Genomic DNA, 25,251 nt, shown 5'->3' with positions numbered 1-25,251 from the left:
GAATTAGGTCCATTGGAATTGGAATGCACCTACATAGATGGCAGCCTTTGGAGTGATTAAGCTTTTTGTTTTGTATGATTAAAAAAAAAAAAAAAAAAAGAAGCCTGCTTATTTCTTCTAAGAGATCTTTGAGTTTTTCCTGCCAGTCAGGTGGCAAAGGCAGAGACTTTTCTTCCAAGGCTACTTAGTCTCTTTTCTATTAGGCTTTCTTCTTCTCCATCCTTTCTTCTTCCTCCTTCCCTTTTAGCTTTCCCTCCTCTAGCTCTGTTTCTCATTCCCTGGGGAGGCCATCCAGGGTCTATCCTGTACGAATCCAGTTCCCAATTACTCTTTGCTCTATGAAACACCTATAAGCAGTTCCTCAGATTTTAATACCTAGACAGATGTGTGTGCTCCATGAGAAGGGCTGTGGAATGCGGTATGTTGTGTGCCAAGACTGATCTTCTGCTCTGTAGCTGCTGGTACTCAGTCTTGAGTGGGCAATTCCCATGTAGCTTTTGCTTAATGTCTGAGGAATTGGAGAGAGAAGGGCTTTGGTCTGTAATTTCTCCTTTTGTGACTTCCTCTTTTTGCGCTTTATTTGAGATTACGAGTGAGTGTGATTTCAGATGTGAAACACTTGACAGTGAGTCAGGGAGATGAAATTTCACTGAAATGAAGAATGCAGGAAGAGAAAATGTGTGAAAAATCACGCTGACAGGGTTTTCTTGGTAGCTAGTAAAGCAGAGAAAGGAAATTCCCACACAGCAGGCTTTAATAAAATAGGCAGGCAGCGAAGTCGGACTGTGTGAGATACTGGTGAGGAATATAGAGATGGAGAGTGAGTGAAGGAATCATAGGGGCCTATCAGACATTCTTTCTCTGCACCTAATTTACTCTTTAAATGAGTTTCCAGATGAGAATTGTTTTCCCATAAATTTGCATCAATAGATTTATGAGCGTGATTGTGCATTTCCCAACACAAGGGTTAACCAAATATTAGGCAGTATTATTGTTTGGTATTTGTTTTCCAATCCCAAGTACAGTTTATGTAGAGTGGACATTTATGTCTGTGTATACCAAACTCAATATATGGAAATTCAGACTCCCAAAGGAGATAAAGCAGGACGTGGTCATTATTTAAGGAAGGTATTCATCATGTGATTGTATTAAAGACACATGCTCCTTAAGGACTTAAAAACATCATTTGATTTTCATACAACTTTCCTGCAATTTATGACATCAAGCGAGCCTATTCCCAAGATAAACATGGAAGTCCTATTTGTTGCCTGAGTCACTTTATCAAGGATCCACCATTTACTTGGTTTGCTTATGTTTTATATTCTTTCCTACCTACCGGTTTGTAAGATTCTTGACATAAGACCATTGCTTTTCTTCTTCCTTGATGTATCACACACGCTTAGTACGTTTTGTGGCGTGTAATAGGTGCTCAATAAATATTTACTGAATGAATGAATGATCTTGGGGGATGGGGACGGTTTGCTTCACATGAGTAAATCACCCAAGCCAAAGGTGGCAGCTAGCCCAGAGCTCCTTGATCTAATCCCCCATTATGTCAGTGGCTGTCCTTTGAGTCACTGCCAGGCAGGCTGCAAGAGAGTAGGAGCTGAGACAGAGAGTGGCCTTACGTGCCAGAGCCTGGCAGGTTCACATAGGGAATTCTTTGCCTTTAATATCATGGAATACTGGTGGGGATAACAACCGTAACGTTTACCTTTTGGAAACTTCTGCTGAAGGCCCTTCCCAAGTTGCGGTCTGTGAGAGAGTCAGCAGCTTCCAGAGCAAGGGCCTAGCAGCTTTAGCCTCGGCCAAGTGCTTTTCAACGAGTAAGTGGCTCAGAAGAGGCAAAGCAGCAAATTCTGCTGGTGACCGAAGCCTGAAACAAATACTACTGTTAGCAGTGTAAGGTCACTTGACGACAGTGTCTGTAACTCTGAGCTTCCCTTACCTCCAGAGGACACCATGAGCTTAGGCACAAAGTAGGGATAAAATGCCTATTTTAGCTGAAGATATCTGTTCAAAGAGTGGAGAAAATAGGCTAACCTCTGTGCCCCTGCTTTGCACTTGGTTCTGGTGAGAGAGGAGGAGAGGCCGCAGCTCCTGCTGTTCTCAGTGGGATCCCTCCAAGAGCAGTTCTTGTATTAACCACTTCACTGTTTTGTCCCCATCTTGTTATCTGTTCTTGTTAGAACCTTTATTATTCATGGATGCAAAAAAATCCCATCATTAAACCATCATAAATATTCATAACACTTTGCAATTGTGTGCATTTCATTTAGCCACTTGGCAAAACTCTGAAGTACCAAGAGTTTTAAGGAAATCTGGCTAATGAGACCAGAGCTCAGGAAATGCAGGGTGGCTTTTCTACTTTCTGTTATTTGATTTTCACCTGAAAACAAATGTAGACTATAAATAATAATTAACAGAGATAAGCAGGGGTGGCGTTGCCTTGCAGTGAAGAGCCACACGTCCCTGTCCCTCGGCTTTGTCTTGATGGTGCTTTTGTGTCAAGCAGAAGATACGGGTAAACATTGTACTACCAGAGAGGGGCTCACGAGGCTGCAGTGCTAATGGATTTATCCAGGAGCCTACAAAGGCCAGACAAACCCCCTGCTTTGGTTAACAGGGACCTCTCTTCTCATGTTCTGCATGATTACTGACATCAGGTTGGAGTCGAGATAAGCACGGCTCCTTTCTTGGTCTTATTATAGTAGACAGCCATCCCATTTTTAGTGTCTAAGAAAGAATCATATCCATCTCTCTCCCTTCTTCTAATCCAGTTAATCTAAACTGTGCACTCTCCATCAGTACTGAGAGCTTTTCACAGGAGTCAAAGAGAACGAGCAAACTTTGGCAGCAGCCAAGTAGAATTGGAATAAAGTGTTCCCCACGGCCACCCCTCCCATTCAGAGCACACAGATTTAAACCAGTGGAGACATCTTTTTGTTTCGTACCACAAATTCGTGCCTCGAAACGTTTCTTTCCTGCCTTTTCAGCTTAAGGATTCTCACCACTGAAAAGGAATTTTTAAAAGATATGAGCTTGTAGAGAGAAAATATTTATACCAATATGTTTCATGGCCCTTGCCTGCACAAGTTGAGGATTCCTCCATGCCATTCTGACAGCATTTATGTTTGATAATGGGATTCATTCCCTGTATAACGGCTACCAGGTGCTGGAAAATACTGGGTACAATCGAGACTGCTCAGCAGGTTCTGCTTTCCCTGAGGAGCTTGTGCTAAGAAGAAACAAGTTACCACCAACCCAAGTATTAGCCTGGCTGCTCGTGTACATCACTGTGTTAAGGAAATGTCACATGTTAATAGGAGAGGGCTCCTGGTTCCCAAACAGTGGACCAGTTAAAGAAGGTACTCCTTGGTCTGCTCCTGTGGAATTCGAGTGGGTCCTTTTTTCCACTGTTGATCATTGAGCTCATTTGCGGTGGTGTTTGGCAGTTGTCTCGTTGTTTGTTGGCCCATCTCAAATACTCTCTAACTGGAGACTTAACTCTTGTAACTCCTCTCTGTATCAACTGATACAGGGTATCAGCAGGGGGAAGAGGCTCTTTTCACCATTTTTTACATTGACCCCACCAAAAGAAAAAAAAAGTACAAGTCTTCAAGAAAATCACGTGTGTCATTTTATATAATTCATTGTGTCAATTTAGATGTGGTGACCTTTGAAATACGGCAAATTTCTTCAGTACTATCACACTGAAATTCAAAATCAGGCTTTGAAAATTCTAGCAGTGTTAATTACTCCCTCTGTGCTTCTGTTGCACTTTCTTCGTACCCCTCTTATCCTATCATATTTGTTTAATAGACTGTTTTGCTTGCAAGGAACTATGATTCACTCAGGCTAGCTCAAATAATGAGGGCTTATTTTAAGGATGCCTATGCCAGTAATGGAATCAGAATCTCATGAACACTTCAAAATAGAAGCCAGATAATGACCAGGCTTTATAGTGACTGGAACTCGAAAGTGGTTCTGGGTTTCAGGAAGCCACCCTATGGAACTGAGCAGGTAAAAAGTTAGGGCTTTGCTAGAAGAAATGTGACCAAACTGTTTTCTGTACATCTGCTGCTTTTTTGTTTATCCCCCGCCCCCAACTCATTCTATTTATATTATCTCTCAAAAGGGCCATACTAATGTTCCTGGGTAATTACTAAACGGCAAGTAAAGGCAGAGATGTTTCTTTTTCCTTTGTAAGGACACACATAGGACACTGACTAGCCTTTGGATTGGCTGCCTCTGAGTCAGGTGCCCAGTGCCCATCCAGTCAGCTGTGACCATGGATGTGAAGACATCGTATACGACATGGCTTCCGAGAACTGCCTCCTTTGGTTTCCTTGGAAGGGACTGTGGATGTGACAGGCCCTATAACTGATATGCACAGCCCATAATGACTGGGAGCTTTATCTGGATGAAGCCAGTCAGTCTCCCATTAAAAAATACCCACAGTGCTTAGCACAGGTTCTGGCATATAGTAGGTGCGCCATAAAATATAGCTAAATGAATAAGAGAATCTTAATATTTTTTCTTGGAGCTTGTTTTAGGTGAAGTGAAATAACTTGCTGTCTGCCTGTGATTTGATATCATTTATTTGCCAACAGCATCCCTGCTGGATTCTGGATTCTAAGGCATGGTGTATCTTACTTTCCCTCTGTCTTTTCCAGTAGATTTTTTCCCTTGATCTATCAAAACCAAGCCATTGTGGTAGAGTCAGCAAGTTAGTATTCTATGACGTGAAGTCTTAGTCAGCTTAGGCTGCTACAACAAGTACTATAGACTGGGTGACTTAAACAATAGAAACTTATTTCTCACAGCTAGAGGCTGAGAAGTCCGAGATTAAGGTGCCAGCATGGCCATGTTCTGGTGAGGGCCTTCTTCTGGTTTGTTCCGGCTGTCTTGCTGGGTCCTCACATGGTGGAGAGCAGGTAGAAGCAAGCTCTCTTCTGTCTCTTCCTATAAGAACACTAATCTCATCATGAGGACTCCACCCTCACAACCTAATCACCTCCCAGAGGACCTATGTCCAAATATCATCACACTGGGGACTAGGGTGTCAACATATGAATTTTGGAGGGATGCAAACATGCAGTCCACAGCAAGGCTAAATCTCATTTTAAGATGAAAAACTTGGGCTTCCCTGGTGGCGCAGTGGTTGAGAGTCCACCTGCCGATGCAGGGGACACGGATTCGTGCCCCAGTCCGGGAGGATCCCGCATGCCGCGGAGCGACTGGGCCCGTGAGCCATGGCCGCTGAGCCTGCGCGTCCGGAGCCTGTGCTCCGCAACGGGAGGGGCCGCAGCAGTGAGAGGCCTGCGTACCGCAAAAAAAAAAAAAAAAAAAAAAAAAAAAAGATGAAAAACTTGCTGTGATTCCAGCTGTTTTCTCTAGTTCCCTGGAGTCACTTTCCGCAGGAGACTAGAAGAAATCCCCACTAACTTCCATGGGAACAAGTTGTTCTGAGGAATATAAATTTGTATTCTGGTTTCAAGGAGGTCTAGGCCTGTTTCTTTAGAGGGAAGCCTGAGATCCTTCCTCACAATGTGAACTCCCGCTAAACGGTGTGCTCTGCAAGGCCATGAACAGATGTCACAGATGTTGGGGGCAGGGGTTAGGGCGGGCATGGGTCAGCCCCCTCAGAGGAATTTCAGGCACACTGCATGACTATGCTTCAGTCTCTCATGTAGATTTCCCAGTGGGAGGGTCTCCCGATGACAACTGCCCCGAGATTCTGTGACCACAGTGGGCAGCACAGACGTGCAGTACCACTTACAGGATTTTGCTAGACAAAGCCTTCTTCCTTATGTCCAATTACATAATCATCATTCAGTTGTTTCTGCCTATACATCCATAAAACTTGATCAGGGCAGAGAATGGGATTAGAAGCAGAGAAGATATTGTAGTGAGTGGAAAAATCCATCTTCCCTTTTGTAAATCACCCACCAGAAACATGAATGTCTGTTCCTTTGAGGTAGGTTCTTGGTTCTTCCCGTATTGCTTGAATGGAAAACATTTTCTGGTACTTGGGGGGCTGCTGCTGAAAGGCCACCCACTGCACACAATAACTAAGCTTCCTGATGACTCCATTTCTGCTGATGCTTTTCCTTCCCCATGGCATTTTGGGGAGTTTTGGTCAGTTTCTGTGGAAATGTAGCGCTCCCCCACTCTTCCCTCCTCTCTATGGAACTGTCAAAATTTGGGCCAGAGCAGTGGGCTGTGTGAGCCGGCTGTGAACAACTTAGCAAAGGAGCCTGGTGTCCTCAGTAAACAGAGTAGTTGATAAGTCTTGTGGACCGGATCGATGATAAGAGGAAAATAAAAAAAAAAAGCCGAACTAAGAGATGAGGACAGCCATACAGATTCCAGCTAAAACTGATTCAGCTTGCTAATGAATCCTCTAGCTGGTACTGAATTCTTCTCCCTTCTCAAATCAAGTTAAAAACTTGATTCCATGCCAGTTACAAGGGGCAGAGCTGTCACTTACCAGGGAGATTAACTTGCTTTGTTGAATACTGACAGGGACCAGGGATGGGCAGGACCCACACAGAATGCAGGGCACTCTAATTCATGGTAACCTCAACTCTGAAGTAGAAGTAAATGGAGGGTGTGTAATTTGCGCTGGTTTCCGGTCCAGACTAAGTTAAACCTAGAGAGAGAGTTCAAGGAAGTCCTCTGTGGGTCCTCGTGCCATGGCTAGTCAGCCCTTTGGAGGTACAGAGCCCAATCCTCTGGTGCTCATAGCCCACACCCTCATATTTAGCCAGCTAGACTGATCAAGCAAGTTGTAGGCCTGAACACTGATATAACGATGGCTCTGTCTGGCTCCAGAACTTGGGGTACTCTGTGGGTGGGAAAGTCAGCTGAGTTGAGGAAAAGACACCAAGGATTCAAAATGTCAAGTGACTCTCCCTGCCAGTGTAGAAACGTTTCCATTTACCGCTGGGCTCTGGGAAATTATCCATGCTGTGGTCAGATCTGTGAACACCACAGGGCCTGGCTGGCCGTCCCCTAGCAGGATTTCTTTTAACCACTAAGTTTTTGCCCTATGGCTTTAGATGTTATCAGATTGATGTTTCAGTGTATCTCAAGTGACCCTCAGTGTCCTTACACTGCTTAGCGTAGATGATGTCAAGAAAAAAAGTGCTGTGAAAACATAAAACTAGAAAAAAATGTAAAAGTGTGAGTGTGTGAATGTAGGTCAGGGGAAAACGAATGAAAGAGGAGATGATACAAATTATTCTTCTCTTAAATTCTTCCTAAGTTTTAGATAGGTTTGAATATGCACAGAAACTGGGACTGTCTTGAGAAATTACAGAATTAAAGTTTTGTTTAAAAAGTCCACTTTTATAATAAAAGTTGACTCACAGACAAGATTTGGGGAAGTTGCCTAGTGCCCCTCTTCCAACTGCTTTGCGTTCGAAACTTCTCAAAGACGGGATAAACATGTCATGTGTTTTCTTTTTGCTGGAGCTCTTAATCAAGTTATTAGAAATGAAGAGGAACAGGCTGGGGGCCTCTGTCCAAATTTTGGGTCAACTTGACTCTGGATCTTTCCCTCGGCTCCCTGACTTAAGTCGCTTTCTTCTTGTATCTCCAGGGAAGAATGGTGACAGTCCTCCTTTCCATTTAACTCTTCCCAAGCTTGTTGGAAAGAGCCATTAGTTTATGTTCTCTTCTTTATGCCCGTAAGATCTTGGGATGAAATACTCTCAGTAAACCACAAAGCCTATTACTATTTTAAGTACCTACATCTTCCAGGAGAAGGAGCACGCTGACTCCCTGTAGGAGAAATAAATGGAGTCAGCTTGCTGGCTGGCACACTGTCTTTAGGAAAGAATAAAAAAAGACACAGAACTTCTTGTTCTGTCTACTGCAGAAAATGTGTCCAGCTCTAGTAAAGCAAAGCACAGATTTCAGGGGAGTTATGTGTTCCACACTCTCTGCTACACAAATCAGGGTTTTTGTTGTTTGGCCCAACAGAGTAAGCTCTGAACACAAAAGGAGAGGATAGGGTGTTGATAAAATGCATTTTCTAAGATGTGTGTAGGAAGAAACATGTGCTTTTATTTTACTGACTTGTTTCATGGCTGTGATGGAAAGAAAATGACTTTGGCTACTTGCATCTCAAATGATATATGCAGTTTGAGGGAGCACCTGGCACTTGTGAACAAAACAGCATGCAAAAATATTTTGTTCTGCTTTACCATTGTAATCTTAGAGATTTTTTTGGTCCCTCTCTTTGGGTTCTTGTCAAGATCGACAAGCATCCGTGTGTTACCAAGTGACATGAAGTTCTTGCTTGAATAATCATGACTAAAATCCAGGATATTTCAAAGCACGTTATTGACTCAGAGAGCCACCCAGTAGATTGAATTCTTCTGAATTAACTCTCAGTGACAGCATCAGGGGTAGCACTTTTACCCCAAATTGTCAGGTCCTCCCATGTCCGCACTGTGGCTCTGATGCTGGCATCCTCGTCCCAGGGTGTTGTGATAGGGGTTGTTACTAAAAATGTTTCTTTTATTAATGTTACAGAAACCCCCATATTTAGGACTTAAACTGAGTCAAAAAGCAGACAGCAAGAAGAGGAACTGAAAGTTCTTTTTATTTGATCTTCCTTCAGGGTGGACACTAAGTAGTGCCATTGCTGGGAGCAAGATGGCAGAACTCATGGGACACTTAGAATGGAACCAGGGGTGATTTTTTAATGAAAACTAATGAAATCATGCTTTAGTCTTAGAGTGTACTGCAGTTCTTGGTAAGAGAGTATGATGATCTCTGACGGGAATTGTCAAAAGGGTCATTATGTTGGGATGTGCTGTACTTGAGGCCTTTGGTCCTCTTTCTTCTGCCACTCCAGACATCATGTATAGGAAGGGCTTAGAAGCTGCTTTCTGTTTGGAAAGGGGAAAGGAGGGAGGGAACTTGCCTGGAAGCAGCATCTGTACAACAAGCTCACTGTTTTTTACTTAGGTGCTATTTTTTTTTTTAAGAGTGGTTGGCTAATCACCCCTTCCCCAAAGCAAATGAACCCTCGGTGATGCTCTTGACCAATTCCTTGGGCAAGGCAATTTCTTGCCTTTTTAAAAGAATCTTGTACATTCATTTATCATCCATATTTTAAAAAGGACACAGAATTATTGCAAATTTACTGCTTACAGGGTCCATCAGCACTTACAACTCCATTTTAAAAATAGGCGCACATATGTATTTAACCACCGAACAACTTGACCAATATAGAGGAATGTATCAAACTAAAAACTGACGGAGAATATCGGCCTGATTAGTTATTTGCAATCATTTTCAGAACACTTGTTTTCCAGAGGGACTGTGCAAAAATCATCATGCTTTTCACAGCATTTTTGCCAGAGCTTTCCTGAAGTATGCTTATGTTATCAGTAGAATATGGAACTAAGCTTTGCAAACAATCTCTAAGAAACTGTTTTGCCAATAGTTCCTAAAAAACTGTTGGAATGGTCAATGAGCAGCTCATCAGAATTATCTTGAACTTCCTTTATGGCACTTAGGTTATACACATTCCTATAATAAGAGGTGAAAGATTCTAATCATTATCACTGGGATAAGAGATTCAAATCCATATATGTGTCTTACCACAATTTCTCCTTTGATTCTTTTTGTATAACAACTTAGGTGACTCAAGAACTCCAAATACTTTGCTACCGGAGTGTGGTTCTTGCAGCACTGCTTATGTCCTATCTCCGGTCCTGTCTGCTTTCCTGTTACGTGTGCAGCACTATCTATCAGGAACTGGCCTCTTTAATCAGGGACTCACAGCCACTTTCAAATGATCTTAGTCCCCACTTCTCAATGTTTTGCACTTTTATCCCTTTGCTCTAATCTAAGAAAATGTAGGCTTCATCTTGGCTGAGATCCTGGACAGCTCACAATTCAATGTAGATACAGTCTCAGCTTCCAGAACAGGTGTATGATTATTCTCTAAAGCAGAATCTGAAGTTGTCATCTTTTCATCGCTTCCCCTACTTTCTTAGGGCACTAAGGTGATTTCTCTGGACCAGTCTCCTCATAATTTGCTTCAATGATACTCAGGTTTTCTCATCTCCAGAGTCACCTTTGTAGCTACTATGAAAATTGACTCCAGGCACTTTACTGTCCTTTTTAAGCCCACAGTGCTTTTTAACCCACCAAGATTTCTATTTTGTAAGAAGCTCTTAACCCCATTTTGACAAGATAATTTCCTTTAACTCTAAGCTTTCTAATCTTAAAATCCCGATCTTTTTTTCCTCATCTATCTCCTTTCTTATTTATGTATAATAAAAATGCTTGAATTTTGTATTTTCTCTATAGATCGTTACCATGTTATGTTTACACGTAATGTCTGCCTTATGTTGTAAACTTTACAAGTACAGGTTGTAAACATTAACTTTATTCTGCATAGCGCTGAGCACAATGTCATGATCACTTAAATGCTTTTGATGATGATGGTGATGATGAAAATGACCACGTAATGCTGTTCTGGTTTGAAAATATCACATAGGTAGTGCAGTACATCTTTTTTTAATGAGTTGTTCCTCATTCTATAAAGCTGTCATTCTTCATTAGCAGAAAAGGTTACAGTAAGTTGTAATTAGTGTTTAGTGCCCTGTCAAATAATTAAGTCTAATAAAAAGCTTTCAATGAGTTTAATGTTAACATGGTATAATTAAAGCCAAGTCTTGAAATGCATTAGGTGTCTGTTTTGTCAGACATTTGATGCTTTTTCCATCTACAGATGAAATTCTCAAATTGTGCTTATAGCAATGTCATCATCAAAGACAAAAAACTCACATCACTCCGATGCAGAATGGGCTTCCCAGTGTCCAGCAAGGGCAATATTTAAAAAATCAAAGCACTTATACACCCTTGTTATTAACTGATAAGGAAAGTGAGTCCTAAAGATGTTGTGTGACTTGCCCAAGGTCACACAGCAGTAAATTAGTTTTCCTTGGTAGTGAGAATTGTGGCTTGGGATTGTACTGAGGTGATTATTGTCATTACTGTCATTCTTTCTTTTGGAAGTATATTTGCTTTAAATTGATTATTTTTATCTTTGTCTTGATGAGGTGAAAAAAATAGATAAATACATGCAAAGTAAAAGAACATAATGTGTTTAGCTCTTGAATTTAACACTTGTTTTAGGATGCAGGGCTTGTCATAGTGCCTATTTTAAGGCTCAAATACTGAGACAAGACTGAAATCTCACTATTTTCTCATCAGAATAACTGGAATGTGCCTAGATACTTGACCATTTCAAACCCTGCACATTCTTTGACCTTCTCAGGCCTTCTCTTGTGCTTGTCGTATTATCTTTTCTGTCCACAAAGATTTTGAAAAAATCAGCAGAGTACAAGTAGCCCCTGAAATAAAGGCGTCATTCAAGGAACAAAGAAGTAGAAGGAGGGCTCCAATTAAAATGATGAAAATCTTTAATTTTTATTTAGGTATACTTGTACGGACACGTGTATATACAAATACAGATCATATGGGTTTGTTTGTGTGTGTGTTTTTTTTTTTTTTTTTACATTTTCTTTTACGTTTATATAATGTCAGCATTTCAAAACAGCACTCGATGAGTAAGTGCAAAGGAACTGCAAAGCGGGCAGTACAAGCACAGGACCACACGGAGCTGGACTTCACACCCAGACGCACACACAATGAGTGGCTTCAATGGGGTGTCAAGAGTAAGCATGGAAAGCGGATTTGGACTCATGGGTAACCTCCAACATGCCAGCATCTATTAAACTGTACAGACAATGGGAGCAAGCCCATTGTAGGGAGATTTGTCTCACATCCGAGCAGCTCTGGGGCAAATGCATGGGAAAAACTCAGTGATGCCAAACCAGAGACAGACCTGCCCATTCACGGTTCTGAGGGAAAACCAAAAGTGGGAGGAAGTCGAGAGACAGAAAAAGTAAACATAAGAAATAAAAGGGGGGGGGGGAGTGTAGGCAAACGGGAGTGTTTGTTGGTGGAGGTGGTTTCCAAAAGAAAAACTAGTGATCACAGCTCTGAGAGCAGTGAATGGAGGGAAGGGGTTTAAACTGTTTCTTGTTTTAAATTTTGGGGAAACTAATAAAAATGGCTGCTGCCGTTGCTAAGGCACCAGAGACAAAGTCCCTGAAAGTCCACAGGTACTGTGTGACTCTTCCTTTCACAATGACTCAGAGAGAAAGAACCCCCATTTAACCTTCCTAAATGAACTGGTTTGAAACCTTTCCCATGCTTGGGCTGCACATGATACTGACAAGACTCTTCCTGGGGAAGAATGAAAACCACCACAAACGGAAGACCAAACCAAGGTACAGAACCGTTACTAAATTCCCTAAACCTTTTCAAACCAACATGCCGGGGGCGGGGGTGGGGGGGGGGGGAGACACCACAGGGCTCCAACATCAGACCTTGAAAACATTGAGGACAAAATGTTGATCAAAAAAGTCATGTTGTTCCAGGTCCCAAGATGGTGGAGTCTTAAGATTGGGAGGGCGGTGACCACACGTGAGTCCTGTATGGAGCAGTGTCTCGGCCATTTGTGACTCTTCTTAGCCACGTCTACATTGGATGTTTCAAAGCCTCAATGCATGTTTTGTATCCTGAAAGACTATTGTTCTCACTTACAAAAGGCATAAGAATCAAATTAATACTTTATTATCAAACACTATATACAACAGAGGTTGCTAATAATACAGAATTTAAAGAATGCAGTTTTTTTTAACGTTTTACTTTTCTTTCCTCTGCCAGCCAAGAAAGTACAGTACAAAACAATAGTCTAAACTAACACAAACTATTACCTGGTCTATTAAAGGATACACGGTATCCACTAAACAGACAGATCCTTATTTCCCTGCTTCACGTTGCAAAGCCCTTGGCAACCAGGGGCAAAGGTCGCTGGGGTTTGACTGACTGGGGCTGAGAGGCAGCAAAGGCTGCCCTTCATACTTTTGAATTGTTTTTGAAATTAAAAGCTGCTACAAAGTTGCGTCGACATCCTCCTAAGCCCCCTGAGGGTTGTTAACACCATCACAAAAGGCCACCAGCACTTTTTGGACAAGATGAAAACTGCACGATACCAATCGTCTTCTTGAAAACTCCGTGGCAAGCGTTACCTACGATTACGTCACTTTTAGGTAGAGAAGCACATTGTCTACTGGTGTGGATAGTCTTGCTTGTTTTTTTTTTTTTTTTTTTTTTTTTACATTTAATTTGTAGTGGCACAGTGGTGAAGGGGTCTAATTTCACTGTGAAAAATGAAAGACGATGGCAGAGAGGGCCATGAGTAATTAATTATTTTATCATTTGTTAGAGACAAATGCTAGGAAAACCACAGAAGTCACCATTTCTAAAATGAAATTAGCACTGATAATGTAGTTATGACTAACTGGAATCATTACAGGATCATTTGATTTCCTTGTGGTCATAGAACATGCAATATTATTTTGGTTCTATTGATCCATTTTAGAAGGCATCTTTTTCCCCCTACCCAAATCCCACTGGACCAACAAGCCTGTAACTAACTATTAATAAAAAAGAAGTATTACTGGATATTACTGAGAGTTCTGAGTATATAAATAGTTAATGCAAAAAATAATCCAATGCTGTGAACTTTTGTTTCAGTGAAATGGTGGCTGCCTTCTGTGATAAGACTCTGCCACTCCAGCGAAGTTCCTGATGTCTGGGGGAATGGGATTTAATCCGAGAGGCTGGCAACCTCTCACGTGGTTCCAAGTGCGAACAGACCCAGCATTAACATCCACTCCAAACGGATCGGGTAAGCCCAGATTACATTTCAACATGTGTACAACTCTCCAGCGTGCAGCGCCTTTACAGCTGCCTTTCATTCACATATCTCTCTAATTCAGAACTACTCACAGTTCTTAGCAAATTCCCCTTCATGAAGTCTATCCATAATATGACCCCTCTTTTTAAACATGTACATTAAAAAAAAAAAACCCAGTTTTAAAAAAGTCCTTATTGTGCTGGAATGCTTCCAGTTTTTCACATCTTACACGATCATTGCATTTATTTTTTGTCTTGTTTTGAAAGGCATGGTTTCTATTGACATGTCCTGCAACAGCAAGAAAGGCTTGCTTGATTTCTTTTCTTTTCCATTGGTCTGACACTTTTCCCTGTCTAGGCTTTGGAGTTCAAAGTTCGTGACAGCCTCACCAGTAGCAACCCCCAAGGCTTGCATTTCCTGGTAATGGACTGGGAACATCCCTGTTGGCCGTGCTGATTTACTGTCCTCTTGTCCACCCCTACAATGAAACAAGGCAGCCCCCCCATATTTCTAAATGTATCAAGGGATACCACTTTTTCTCACAGGTTTAAATAGGACAAGCATATATACTCACTCTCAGCATAAAGTATATCTAAATAATGTATATTCTATTCTAGTGGATTTTTAAAAAAATAGTTTGTTAAAGTCTTTGGGACTCCATCTTGTTTATCTCCCACAGATAAACATATGTTCCCCCTACGCTTCAGGCTGTGTCAGAAAGGGAAAGAATATAAAATCAACTCTTGAATTTTTTCATTCCAGACTTTGGAATTTTTATTCCGAATTTCCCTTTAGCCCTCCCAAGTAGTATTGACTCTTCCGGGGACAGGGGTTTGTGTCTGAGCCCCTGTAGTCGTGGAGTGTGGAGCAAAGTGTGGGTATGAGGGTGGGAGTCAGGGAAAGGCCACAGCACACTGGCGCTCCAGCAAAGCCAAATTACATCTCCTCTGGCCACTGACACCCTTTCCTTGGTACACATTGTTCCCCCAGAGGAGTATCCAAAGCTATTCCATATACACTCATCAACCCTGGCTTGTCAGCCTCGGGGAAGGTCACTTTATTTGTAAAAATGCCTCTTTCAGTTTCTTTAAAAAAAAAAAAAAAAAAAAAAATTGTAGCACCATGGTGATCTGTATTCAAAGGAAAAAAAATCTGGTGTGCACTGCCCAGTCACCAAAAAAAATTAGAGGCACTCACACATATATATCCCCCACCCAACGCAGCGTGTTTTCACACTTGCTCTGTGCTAACATTCCGGCACTCGACCCGCCTCCTAGACAAAAGGCTTCTTTTACGGAGCACAAGTTTTGCTGTCAAGAATGCTTTAAGACAGTCACCTTTTTAAAAAAACAAAAACAAAAAACAGAAAACCAGTGTCTCAACCTTTCAGAAGCCTGTTCATTTATATACTCCCAGAGGAAATGGTGTAATATTATATCTATTCTTAATCCCTCCCCTCTGGACTTGACATGGTGACATGATGCCCTGCACGATCATCTTACAGTCCTGAACGAGAAGGCATAAGTATTGCGTGGGAGAGGAAAACCCTCCTGGGCCTCGCCATCACCGGCTGCATCTGCCACTATCCTTCCTCGTCCACATACCGCTGACAGTACGCTACAGGAGGTGAGCTCTTGGAGGAGAATGCACAGGAGCAGACGACCACGGGTGTCACTAGAACCACTGGGCATTTTCATCTGGAGTCCATCTAATTTGCAAGGGGTGAGAGAAGGCAAGGGCAGGGGTGGGGTGAGGTGAGGGAGGCAGCAACTATGTTAGCTCCCCCGGCCCCAAGTTGTTGCTTAGAATTCAGGCTGAAGGAAAGAAAATAAAAATCTGACATCTGCCAAAAAACCAATAACAAATCCCTTCTTAGGATGAGCAGTTGGGTGGATCTCTGGTGTTCCAAGACCCTGATGTCTTCTGTGACAGGTGATGGGAGGAGACTGTGCTATAATGTCAAAAGCATCGCCAGGAGGAACAGTAGGATTGCCAAAAGGCGGCTGGGTATCCTTGGTGTTTGTGCCGCGTTCTCGCCGCGGGATGGCTCGGCTGACTCGTGTACGGTATCATCTGTTCAAATAGAAAGCACACATTCCAATGAGATTTCACATCCTTAATAACTCTCTTGCAGCAGCCTGCTGTTAACAGACCGCGCCACCCTCTGCAGAGTAGGGTAATGAACCTTGTGCCACCATTGACTTTCATGTCTGCATAATCACTCATTATTTACAGCAAACAAAGGCGAGGCAGAGAAAATCGGACTTTCTTGGCAATTTTAATACTTTCCTTAAAAACTGAGGTGAAAAATGTGCACACTGTAACCTCTGGCACGTGAGCTACTCAGGTTTGCTAGCAGTCAAACCCACCACGCACAAACTTGGTATCTGAATGTACCTTTTAAACCCAATACGCCCTGGAGGAGCAAGTAACGGGGGCAGGGGTGGCAGGATGCAGTTAATGTTGGCACATTAGTGGTTAACCAGGATGGGCTGCCCTTTTTCCTCTTTTTAGCGGTTTCATAGGATTAGTGTTGAATGCCTGGTTGTTGGACGTCTAGATGAATTTTCAAATGTGAAGAATTAAATGCCCAAACAACAGCATTTTAACTAAACTACACATAGCGCTCACTAAACCTAAAGAAACCGGTGCCCACTGGCTTGCCTACAATTAGGAATCAATTGTGGTGCTTCTTCTATTACAAACCCTGTATCTCCAGGATTAAATTACTTGAACTTGACTATTTTTATTTTTGTCAGGCTGAAGCTGGGCACATAAATTATCAGTGTGGATGCAAATTTTCCTCTAAATAAAGTGGATTAAGTGAGGTAAGCTTCTTTTATTTAGCTATAAAGTGTTCTATGAGACTGCCTCTGACTCGGATAGCCTTCCTGAGCTGCATGATTAACAGGCTTAACTTCGAAACAGGAACTTTGCAGCAATTAGTACCCAAAGATAGACTGGAGGCTTGCCTATGAGCCATGCTATGCTCTGGCGTTGCCGGTCTTCCTCCTTCCACCTGGCTTAACTCGTGCTTTTAGACTCAGTGATCTCTTGAACTACACGTGGGGCCACCAGTGGGATTCTTTGGTAGATTTTATTTTAGCATCAGGAGAACTTCCTGTAGGAGGCTCAGCGATTGTCAGGCTGGATTCACTCTATGGTCAGTCAGAGAGAATGGGTACAAGTGAGACTCTAGTGGTTGTTCCCAATTCTGTAGACCTCAAAGGATAATCGCTAGACGTCCCTGAATGACCCACCTCGAACACCTTAAGGTATTAATAACTCTATTCTATTAAATTCATTTCTGTTTTCACATCACACAGCATGTCACAATAGGGATGCTTTTTCTTTACTAGGCAGAGTCACGCTCCCTGTTATCTGTCCTAAAGCGACCACCTTGCAGGCTCAGGCTGGTCTCTACTTCAGGTATGCTCACATGGGCTGTTTCTGTTCATTACATTCACTCCCTTTATGAACTTAGAAATATGTCTTCTCAGCATTGAGGCTTCTGCTCTGGAGTGCTCGTATCATTTTAGCCTGTCCCCACGTGTAGAAGCTGCTGCATCCCTGTGTCAAATTTGCTCTCCTCTCCTGGACCTTAGCAAACCTGCATGGAATACCTATTAGCTTAGGAGACTAGAAAAGGTTAGGGAGCAAGAATGGGAAGTTTAATGGATGCAGGGGAAAATGTAAAGCCCCACATGATGCAGTCAGTCATTTATACTTGTGGACTCTTTTCTCTGCCGTTTCTTAGCCTTGCAAATGTATTAAATCTGTAGTTAGGAGGTAGACATAAATGCCCTTAACAGCCCTGAAAAGAAAATCCAAATCACTGTCTTAAGAGCACCAACCTGTTGTTAGTCGGAATAATGGAGTACTTCAGGCTTAATTGTGAAAGAACCATAAACCCAGAGGAGGATTCCAGAGTTCATTTTGAAACACCACTTATATTTATACACCTGAAATTACATCAGCTATTGGGTTCTTCTCAGTCTTATCTTCACCAACATATTACCCAGTCCTCTTCCTTGTAAAGTTTGGAAGTGTACTGATAAAAGAGGTACCCAAGTAACACGTAGATACTCAGTTGTGAGCTTGAAGGGGACTCGCCTTCTCAGTCTGACCAGGGTGCTCAGCGAGGGCTGTCCATGCTCTAGGCCCACGCGGCCCAAGACGGGGGAATGAACCTTGCACACCTTTGAGACGAAAGCGTTTGTCTATCATATAAGAGAAGCCATGAGGCCAATGTGCCTTTTGATCCTCAAATCATGGCCATCTTTGGAATTAACCTTTTTCTAGGCAACCAACCAGTAAGTACCCTCTTGCCCTCAAAGGAGAAAATCAGTCCCCTTAGGGGACCAGGGTTCTTCTCTTCTCACTGTAACATTGGTCCTGCCTCAGGATTCTCCAGAGCATCCTTTGATTAAACAGGGCCTCAGTGTTGGGAGATTCTGTGGCCCCCAGGAAGCAAAATGAAAAACAGGCTGTTTGTTTGTTTGTTTGTTATTTAGGTAAGTCTGAGCAATTTCAGAACTCTAGAGAGGAATTCATAAGCAAAATCTATCCCGATGGAAATTACACCTAAACATGAGAGAACTTCTAAAACTTGTAACAGTGAATGTGGCTCGGAAAAAGAAAACAAACACTTCTCTTCAGAAGCCAAATCAAGTCTTGCCTCCTGGCTACAGGATTCCACAACATGAGGGTTTCAGTGGTTAACTGAGAGAAGACGAGCAATATTTTGGAGCACGTTATGTGGCATATGTGTGCCCTGAGATCATCCTGTATCCCTGATGACAGGAAACTGGCAGGCAGAGTGTGCAAGCAAACAAAAGAGACAAACACATTCCAAAGACAGGTGAATTAGTATACATTGCTGAGAACATGCAGTGGAATCCTTTCAGCCTTGCTGGCTTCATAAAGTCTGGGTCTGCACTCAACCATCCAGCACAGTGGTGCGGAGCTGCAAGTATGAATTTTCGAAGGAGTACAGGGACGTATCAAATCTACTATTGCATTCGTGCAGCCAGGGATCGTAGTTCAACCTTGTCTTCTTCCTGCAAGCACACCTGCATGCCTCTCCCCAACACACACACACACACACACACACACACACACACACACACACACACACACACACACACACAGTCTGACCACATTCTGTCAAAGCTTTGCAAGCTTCTATCAGTTACAGGTGTATAGATTTGGGGGCCATCATGGACTTAAATGCTCACTGACAAAGAGTCTGTTTCCCCAAAGACAGTGAAATATGTTCACATATGAATGCCTGTTAGCATCTTGCATTTTATCATTAGTTGAATTCAAAGGTAGTTTTCCTAATGTCAGAACAGTCCTCAGTGTGCCTCTTCATTACCAGTGAAAAACATGCAATCTGTTATGTTTCTAAACAGCCTCTTGCTTTCCCGATAGGCAATGGAATTTACCTGGAAAAAAGATTACTGGAAAGCGCTGCCTACATTCTGCAACGGTGTACATCAAAAACTCTTAATTCAGGGTAACTTATAACATGCCCAACCCTGCCGGTCAGCCTACACATGACTTATGAACAAAGCCAAGATAGTAAAAGTTCTCTCCGTGGACATCTCTATGTCTAGCAATGGTAAGAGAATCCTTTTATACTAATGTAGGAATGGGAGTTGAGAAATATGAATATTATGGCCTGGGCAAGTTACAAAAGGAAGATTGTAGACTCTGGGGTCCTTAAAAGATCTCATCTCACTCACAGATCCTGTGGTGGCCCAAGTCCTCAAGCTCGTGAGGAGTCTGGAGCCTTGAAAAGCCACAGTAATGCTTCCAGATTTCCAGAACACAATTAAAATGTCTCCACGTCAGCACTCATTCCTTGCAACTTTCTAAAGCAGCTAACGGATCCCTGGGGAGCCACTAAGGCCTCTGAGAGCTTATTGTACACACCTCTCCTCTGTGCTCTAGATAAGATGCCTGCCTTAGAAAAACAGGAATGCTTGGGGAAAAAGCCTAACCCTTCCTGTCAGTTACAACGTGGAAGCTATTGTATGCCCCGAGGCACCACATTTACTCAAGGTAAGTTTCCCTAAGGCTCATTGACTGTGTGTCCCAGTAACAGTACTCAAAGGATAAAGTGGACCTCACAACCTTTTAATTTCCAGGGCCATCAGAAAGGTAAGTCCTACTGCAAATAGGTGAAAAGAAAGTCTCTGTTTACATAAGAGGGGGCTTACAAGGGCTTTGAGGCACACTCCTCAGTGAACAGAGGATAGAGGGCTCCCCCCACCTCATAATCAGTCTAGCTGCATTAAAGAGCCAGATTGAATTTATAACCGAGTGCAGAGTTTACAGAGTTTTACATTATCCACAGTATGCTGCAGTACAGAGGCTTCAACGAGCCCGTTGGTGGGTTTTATTTTTCTTCCTAGTGATGGGAAAGTTTGGGGGTATGGAAGATAGAAGTAGTAGAAAAGATTCACTTATCCTCGATACTTGTTTTGCCTCAGTGAATCAAGGATCACGTTTGGCTCGACAGACTACTGCGGATACGTTTGTGGGAGCAGCAGGTGCGTGAGTTTGTGGTGTTAGGAGGCAACATGGTTATGCTTCTCCAGACCTATTTCTATTGACAACAGCACAAATAATATTTGAAGTAAAATGAAGTCCTTTAGATCAGTTCAATGATGCATGTGAATTTCTAGAGAAAACTAAACAGGTTGAATTAGTTGCTATTTTGTGCAACAGTCTTATTACTTTTATCCATAGATTTGGATATAATATAAAAGTAAAGTTTTATAAGCATATAGAGTAGAAATTTTTTTCTGTCTTACATGAAAACAGATCCATTAATAGTCACAGTAATTCACCAGCATGCTCAGAGGATATGGTAAAAAAAGTAGTGAGACTTTTAGCTTTCTGATGGGGCTTCTATACTAGGATACTGCATTGTATCAAACCCATGTCAAAAAAAAAAAAGAAAAGTCATAATTTATCTAACATGCATTACACAGAGATACTGGAGGAATGAGGTAGAATATAAGTAATATTAGCGTTGCTAGCAATGAGCAAAAGCAGAGCAACTGTAACATGCAAACATGCGGAGAGGAAGAAAGGAAAAAAAGTACTGAAGCACCAGAGAGAGATGCATTTGTTAAGAGAGATTCTCTAAGCATACTAACCTGCTGGTTCTAATGAATTTTCTACTTTGTCGTTAACATCGAAAACACGATCATGAACACCTATAGTTTTCATACAGCTATCTATAACAAAAATAGAGATAACAGCCAAATATGTTAGTGAAGACACCCTTAAACTCCCGCTTCTTTCTTTTTTCTTTCTAATTTTTCCTTTTACTTATGGAGAGACTGTTTTACAATCAGTGGCATGTATCCAAATGCCAATATTGTTCCCATTTGCTGTGCACGTACAACAGTCTGAGAAACAACAAGTTAGCAACTGCTGTGTACTTAAAATAAAGGCATCATGAAAAATAATGAGAAAAAATTTGATGAAAACTGAAACATGGATGTTGATAATACAAAACAGGTACCACACAGGATTTACAGTAAAAAAAAAAAAAAAGTTTTACCGCTGTGAACCAGACCACACAATAGAGCATGCGCAGTGAAGCCACCCTCGGAAGCTCATTTTAGTGAACTTACTTGTTGGTCGCACAAAGACTTTGAGCTTTAGACAGGACCGTCTTCCATTATCTGGGATTGCAGAGGCTGTGGAAAAGACAAAAAGAGAGAGCAAGAGAGAAAGGAGAGAACACCACCAGATTATTCATTTGCAAATGCAAATGGGCCACAGTAAATTCTTTCATGACTTCTTCCCAGAAGATGAAACAGAAATACTTTTCAGACTGACACTGACTGACTGCTATCGAAAGGGCTACTTTCCTATACCTGTCTTTCCTTTGCAATACAATAAAGAAAGAATCATGCAAGAACGTTGGTAATCTACAGAAGAATACTTTGGATTCTTATTTCAAAGGCTTTTGCGTTTAACTTGATCTGTAATCAGTTTTCTCTAAAATAAGGAGATAATGCCGCATGAGTCCTCCTGCTTTCATAGAGAGCAGGAAAGGGGCCCCCGCAGCCACCAGAGCCCAGGGTGTAAGCGTTGGCAAAATCCAGTTAACAGTTACAAGGCCAACTTAAACAGGACCTAGTTCTGCTGGGGAAAGCAAAGCTCTGTCTGTCCTGAAAGCCTGTCTGTCAGTGCTTTGCAGGTAATTCAATTAGAGGTTTTACTCAGAACTTGGCTCCACATTCTGTATGACTAAACCAAACCCAGCAACTTCCATCAGGCTATTATAAGTACAATATGCTATTGAGAAAGTACTGGGTTGCAATGGTGCACTTATTTTTAAAAATTTGCCACAGAGAAGGATGGAATTAATAAAGTGGGCTTACCAAAACATGACAACATGTTTCAAGTTATAAATCATTTGAGGAAGAAACTTACTTTCTTCTCCTCTTCAAGATAATAAGACTGTAAACTTCCCCTGCGTTTGAAAGATGATCTCCCCTCAGTACACCCAACATAATGTCAAAGGGATTTCCAAGGCCGTAAGACCCTTAACAATCACATATGTTTACACATGCATTCTAAAGATGACAAAAATTACAGAAACGAGGGCTGCATACTTTCCTCCCTATGTGTTTGCTTCAAGTGTTTTCTTTGTTCAGAAAGAGCAGATGATATCAGTCAAAATACACACGGCTCACAATTAGTTTGGTAATACTGTCAGTGACAAAGAGAGGACCGGTGTTCAGTGTGCCTTCTCCCGCCTCTATTCTTACTGTCCCTCATGGTGAGCCCAGAAAACGAAAATGCTGATTTTGCAGGTGAGAGGATTCAAGATGCAAACTCTAGGTTAATTTCCCAACAGTCTCCTCATGTAACTCCAGGTCCACATCCTGGAGGAGAACTTATAAAGTCACCACCTAAAAGACGTCAAGCTGGAAAGGACCCCCGTGTCGCTATGCAACACCTGTTGAAAACGCTCTTAATTCTTAGACCAAAGTAGATACAGAAAAGATGTTTTCAGCCCTCCCCACCTTCGTGTTCGCTCTGACAGGCAGTTAAGAAGTGCTAACAGCTGGCTTTGCTGTAGGCTTTCATTAAATCAAAGTCGGAAAAACTCCCTCTACTGACATTTACAGTAACTAGTGTGTTATTTAGGGCACAATATTTGCACTCTGTGGTTCGATCCAGGAAATGATGTCCTTCCTGTGGACCCCAACTGCAAATGTGCACGTCACAAATACAGTACACATAGGTGACTCCAATTCGTTAGAAAAACCATGGGTTCTTGAGATAGTTTATATCTTATTTATGAGGTGGTGTGAAAAAGTGACACATGGATATTTACGCTGCTGTGCTATGGATTTCTGAGCTGAGACGAACTTACTGCAAGCCTTGTGAACTTGATTTACCACATGCGGTAGCTGATTTTACTGATGATACTGTAAGATATAACAGGCTCAAGGCAAGATCAAATGTTTGTTTTAGTGGGGGAACTTCTTAGAGTTAGCACACATTTTTCAGATTTATATATAGGAGAAATCCTATAAATCCAGGACACAAAGATCATTGTGGGGCACGCTGGAATAGCTAAACATCAACACACGATAAACTGTCCAGGAAAAACTCAAGAGAGTCCTCTCCCCAGCTCGCAAAGAGGGACAAGTAGCCTTAGTTACTGGATGAGCTATATTATTCTGTACACTAAAAATATTAAGTGTACTTATATTTATAAAGACCTCTCTTCCCCATCAAACTTCTCCCTTCCTCATCTCCTCTCTATCACCAGAAAAGCTGTATGACAACGATAACGTGACTCCTACCTTATGATGCTGTTTGACTATTATACTCTAATCCTTAGAGAGACTGATAAACAAAGAATATAAACATATAATGTGAGTACACAGTGCAGATTACATTAAGTCCCTTGACTCCACAGCCTCTGACCTGAGCTCATGAAATCTTAACCTAAGTCGGTATAACTTGGGTCCCTTGTTTGCCACGTTGAAAAACAAATATAATACCAGAAGGCATAAAAACTTTTCCATATGTGAGCAAAACTCAATTTTTTATGCAAGGTTTAAGAAACTGGGAGTGTGGCTTTATTCCATGTCCTGTTCCAGGTTTCTTAACCCCACACCTCTTGCCTGACAAATAGAGGGTTCCTTTATATCACTTACGAAGAGTGATTATTATTAGTAATATCTGAATATATAAGGTAATGTGAAAGTGCTTTACTAGTCACACCTAAACAACAAAGCGGAGGCTTGAAGCATTAAAAACACAAAACAGAGGAACTGAAAAATGTAATAGTCACACAAGTAAATTTATAAAGAAAATCCTCCTGGGATCAATTATGAGCGAGACTGAAGATGGACGTGAGGGAGTAAAAGCTTCAAACGTGTCTGGCCTTTGTCAGGAGGCGGGTATTATTGATCTCTATGATTCTAGAGACACACATCACTTTATACTAAGTAACACTATTTTAGTTAAAACAATATGCTGTTTTCCTTAGAAAATTAATAGTGGAAGTTTGGAAACTGATAATAAATAATTACTACCATTTATTATATATGACTGCAGCTTTACCTATCCACTCAAACGCTTTTAAAACTGCTATGTACAGTTGCCCTGTTAGGTGCTATGGATGCAAAGATGTATAAGACAAACTGTTTCTGTCCTTGTGCCGTGCTTCTCCCAGCTGGGGACATAGGTAGGAAACACAGTTTAGGGACCAGGAGGCATCCATGTGGTAACTGAGGTTTGCATGAGCTTCATCTGGGCATGTGAGGGTGTCGCGGGAGTGTTTATCAGAGGGAATTTTATCCAGGCTTTACAGGTCCTCCAGAAGCCAAACAACAGCAACTGGGACAAAAGAATTATAACATTTCATCCCTGAGTTCCCAAATTGGAGCTTTAGCAACCAAAAAGAGGTCTTCACCTGCAACAGGGGAAGAAAACCTAGACCCGAACTCTTCCTATAATGATATTTGGATTTTCTGTGCTGGAGAGGATGTGGAGAAAAGGGAAGCCTCCTACACTGGTGGTGGGAATGTAAATTGGTACAGCCACTACGGAGAACAGGATGGAGGGTCCTTAAAAAACTTATAATAGAACTACCGTATGACGCAGCAGTCCCACTACTGGGCATATATCCGGAGAAAACTAATTCGAAAAGATACATACACCCCAATGTTCACAGCAGCACTATTTACAATGCCAAGACATGGAAGCAACCTAAACGTCCACGGACAGATGGAAAGATAAAGAAGATGTGTGTATATATTTATACAATGGAATATTACTCAGCCATAAAAAGGAATGAAATAATGCCATTTGCAGCGATATGGATGGCCCTAGAGATTATCACACTAAGTGAAGTAAGGCAGGCAGAGAAAGATAAATACCATATGATATCACTTACATGT

At 41.8% G+C, this 25,251-nt stretch overlaps 1 protein-coding gene across 2 annotated transcripts in view; it reads right to left on the bottom strand.

Moving 5' to 3' along the window:
• Positions 1–15,693: 15,693 nt before the first annotated feature.
• EFNA5 (ephrin A5) overlaps positions 15,694–25,251 on the bottom strand; it is a gene marked incomplete at its 5' end in the record, with an annotated part of 274,792 nt that continues 265,234 nt past the window's right edge. The window contains 3 exons of one of the 2 annotated variants that reach the window (XM_082836307.1): positions 15,694–15,874; positions 20,971–21,051; positions 21,454–21,519. In XM_082836307.1, coding sequence (XP_082692433.1) covers positions 15,753–15,874; positions 20,971–21,051; positions 21,454–21,519 — 269 coding nt within the window. In that variant the 3' untranslated portion in view covers positions 15,694–15,752. The remainder of the gene's footprint in view (positions 15,875–20,970; positions 21,052–21,453; positions 21,520–25,251) is intronic. The other variant, XM_082836308.1, reaches the window with a different exon arrangement.

This window comes from Leucopleurus acutus (assembly GCF_964270905.1).
Source record: "Leucopleurus acutus genome assembly, chromosome: 3".
Taxonomy (NCBI): Eukaryota; Metazoa; Chordata; class Mammalia; order Artiodactyla; family Delphinidae; genus Leucopleurus; species Leucopleurus acutus.
Note: the sequence above shows the minus strand (reverse complement) of the source record. Positions and strands in the feature narration are given on the sequence as shown.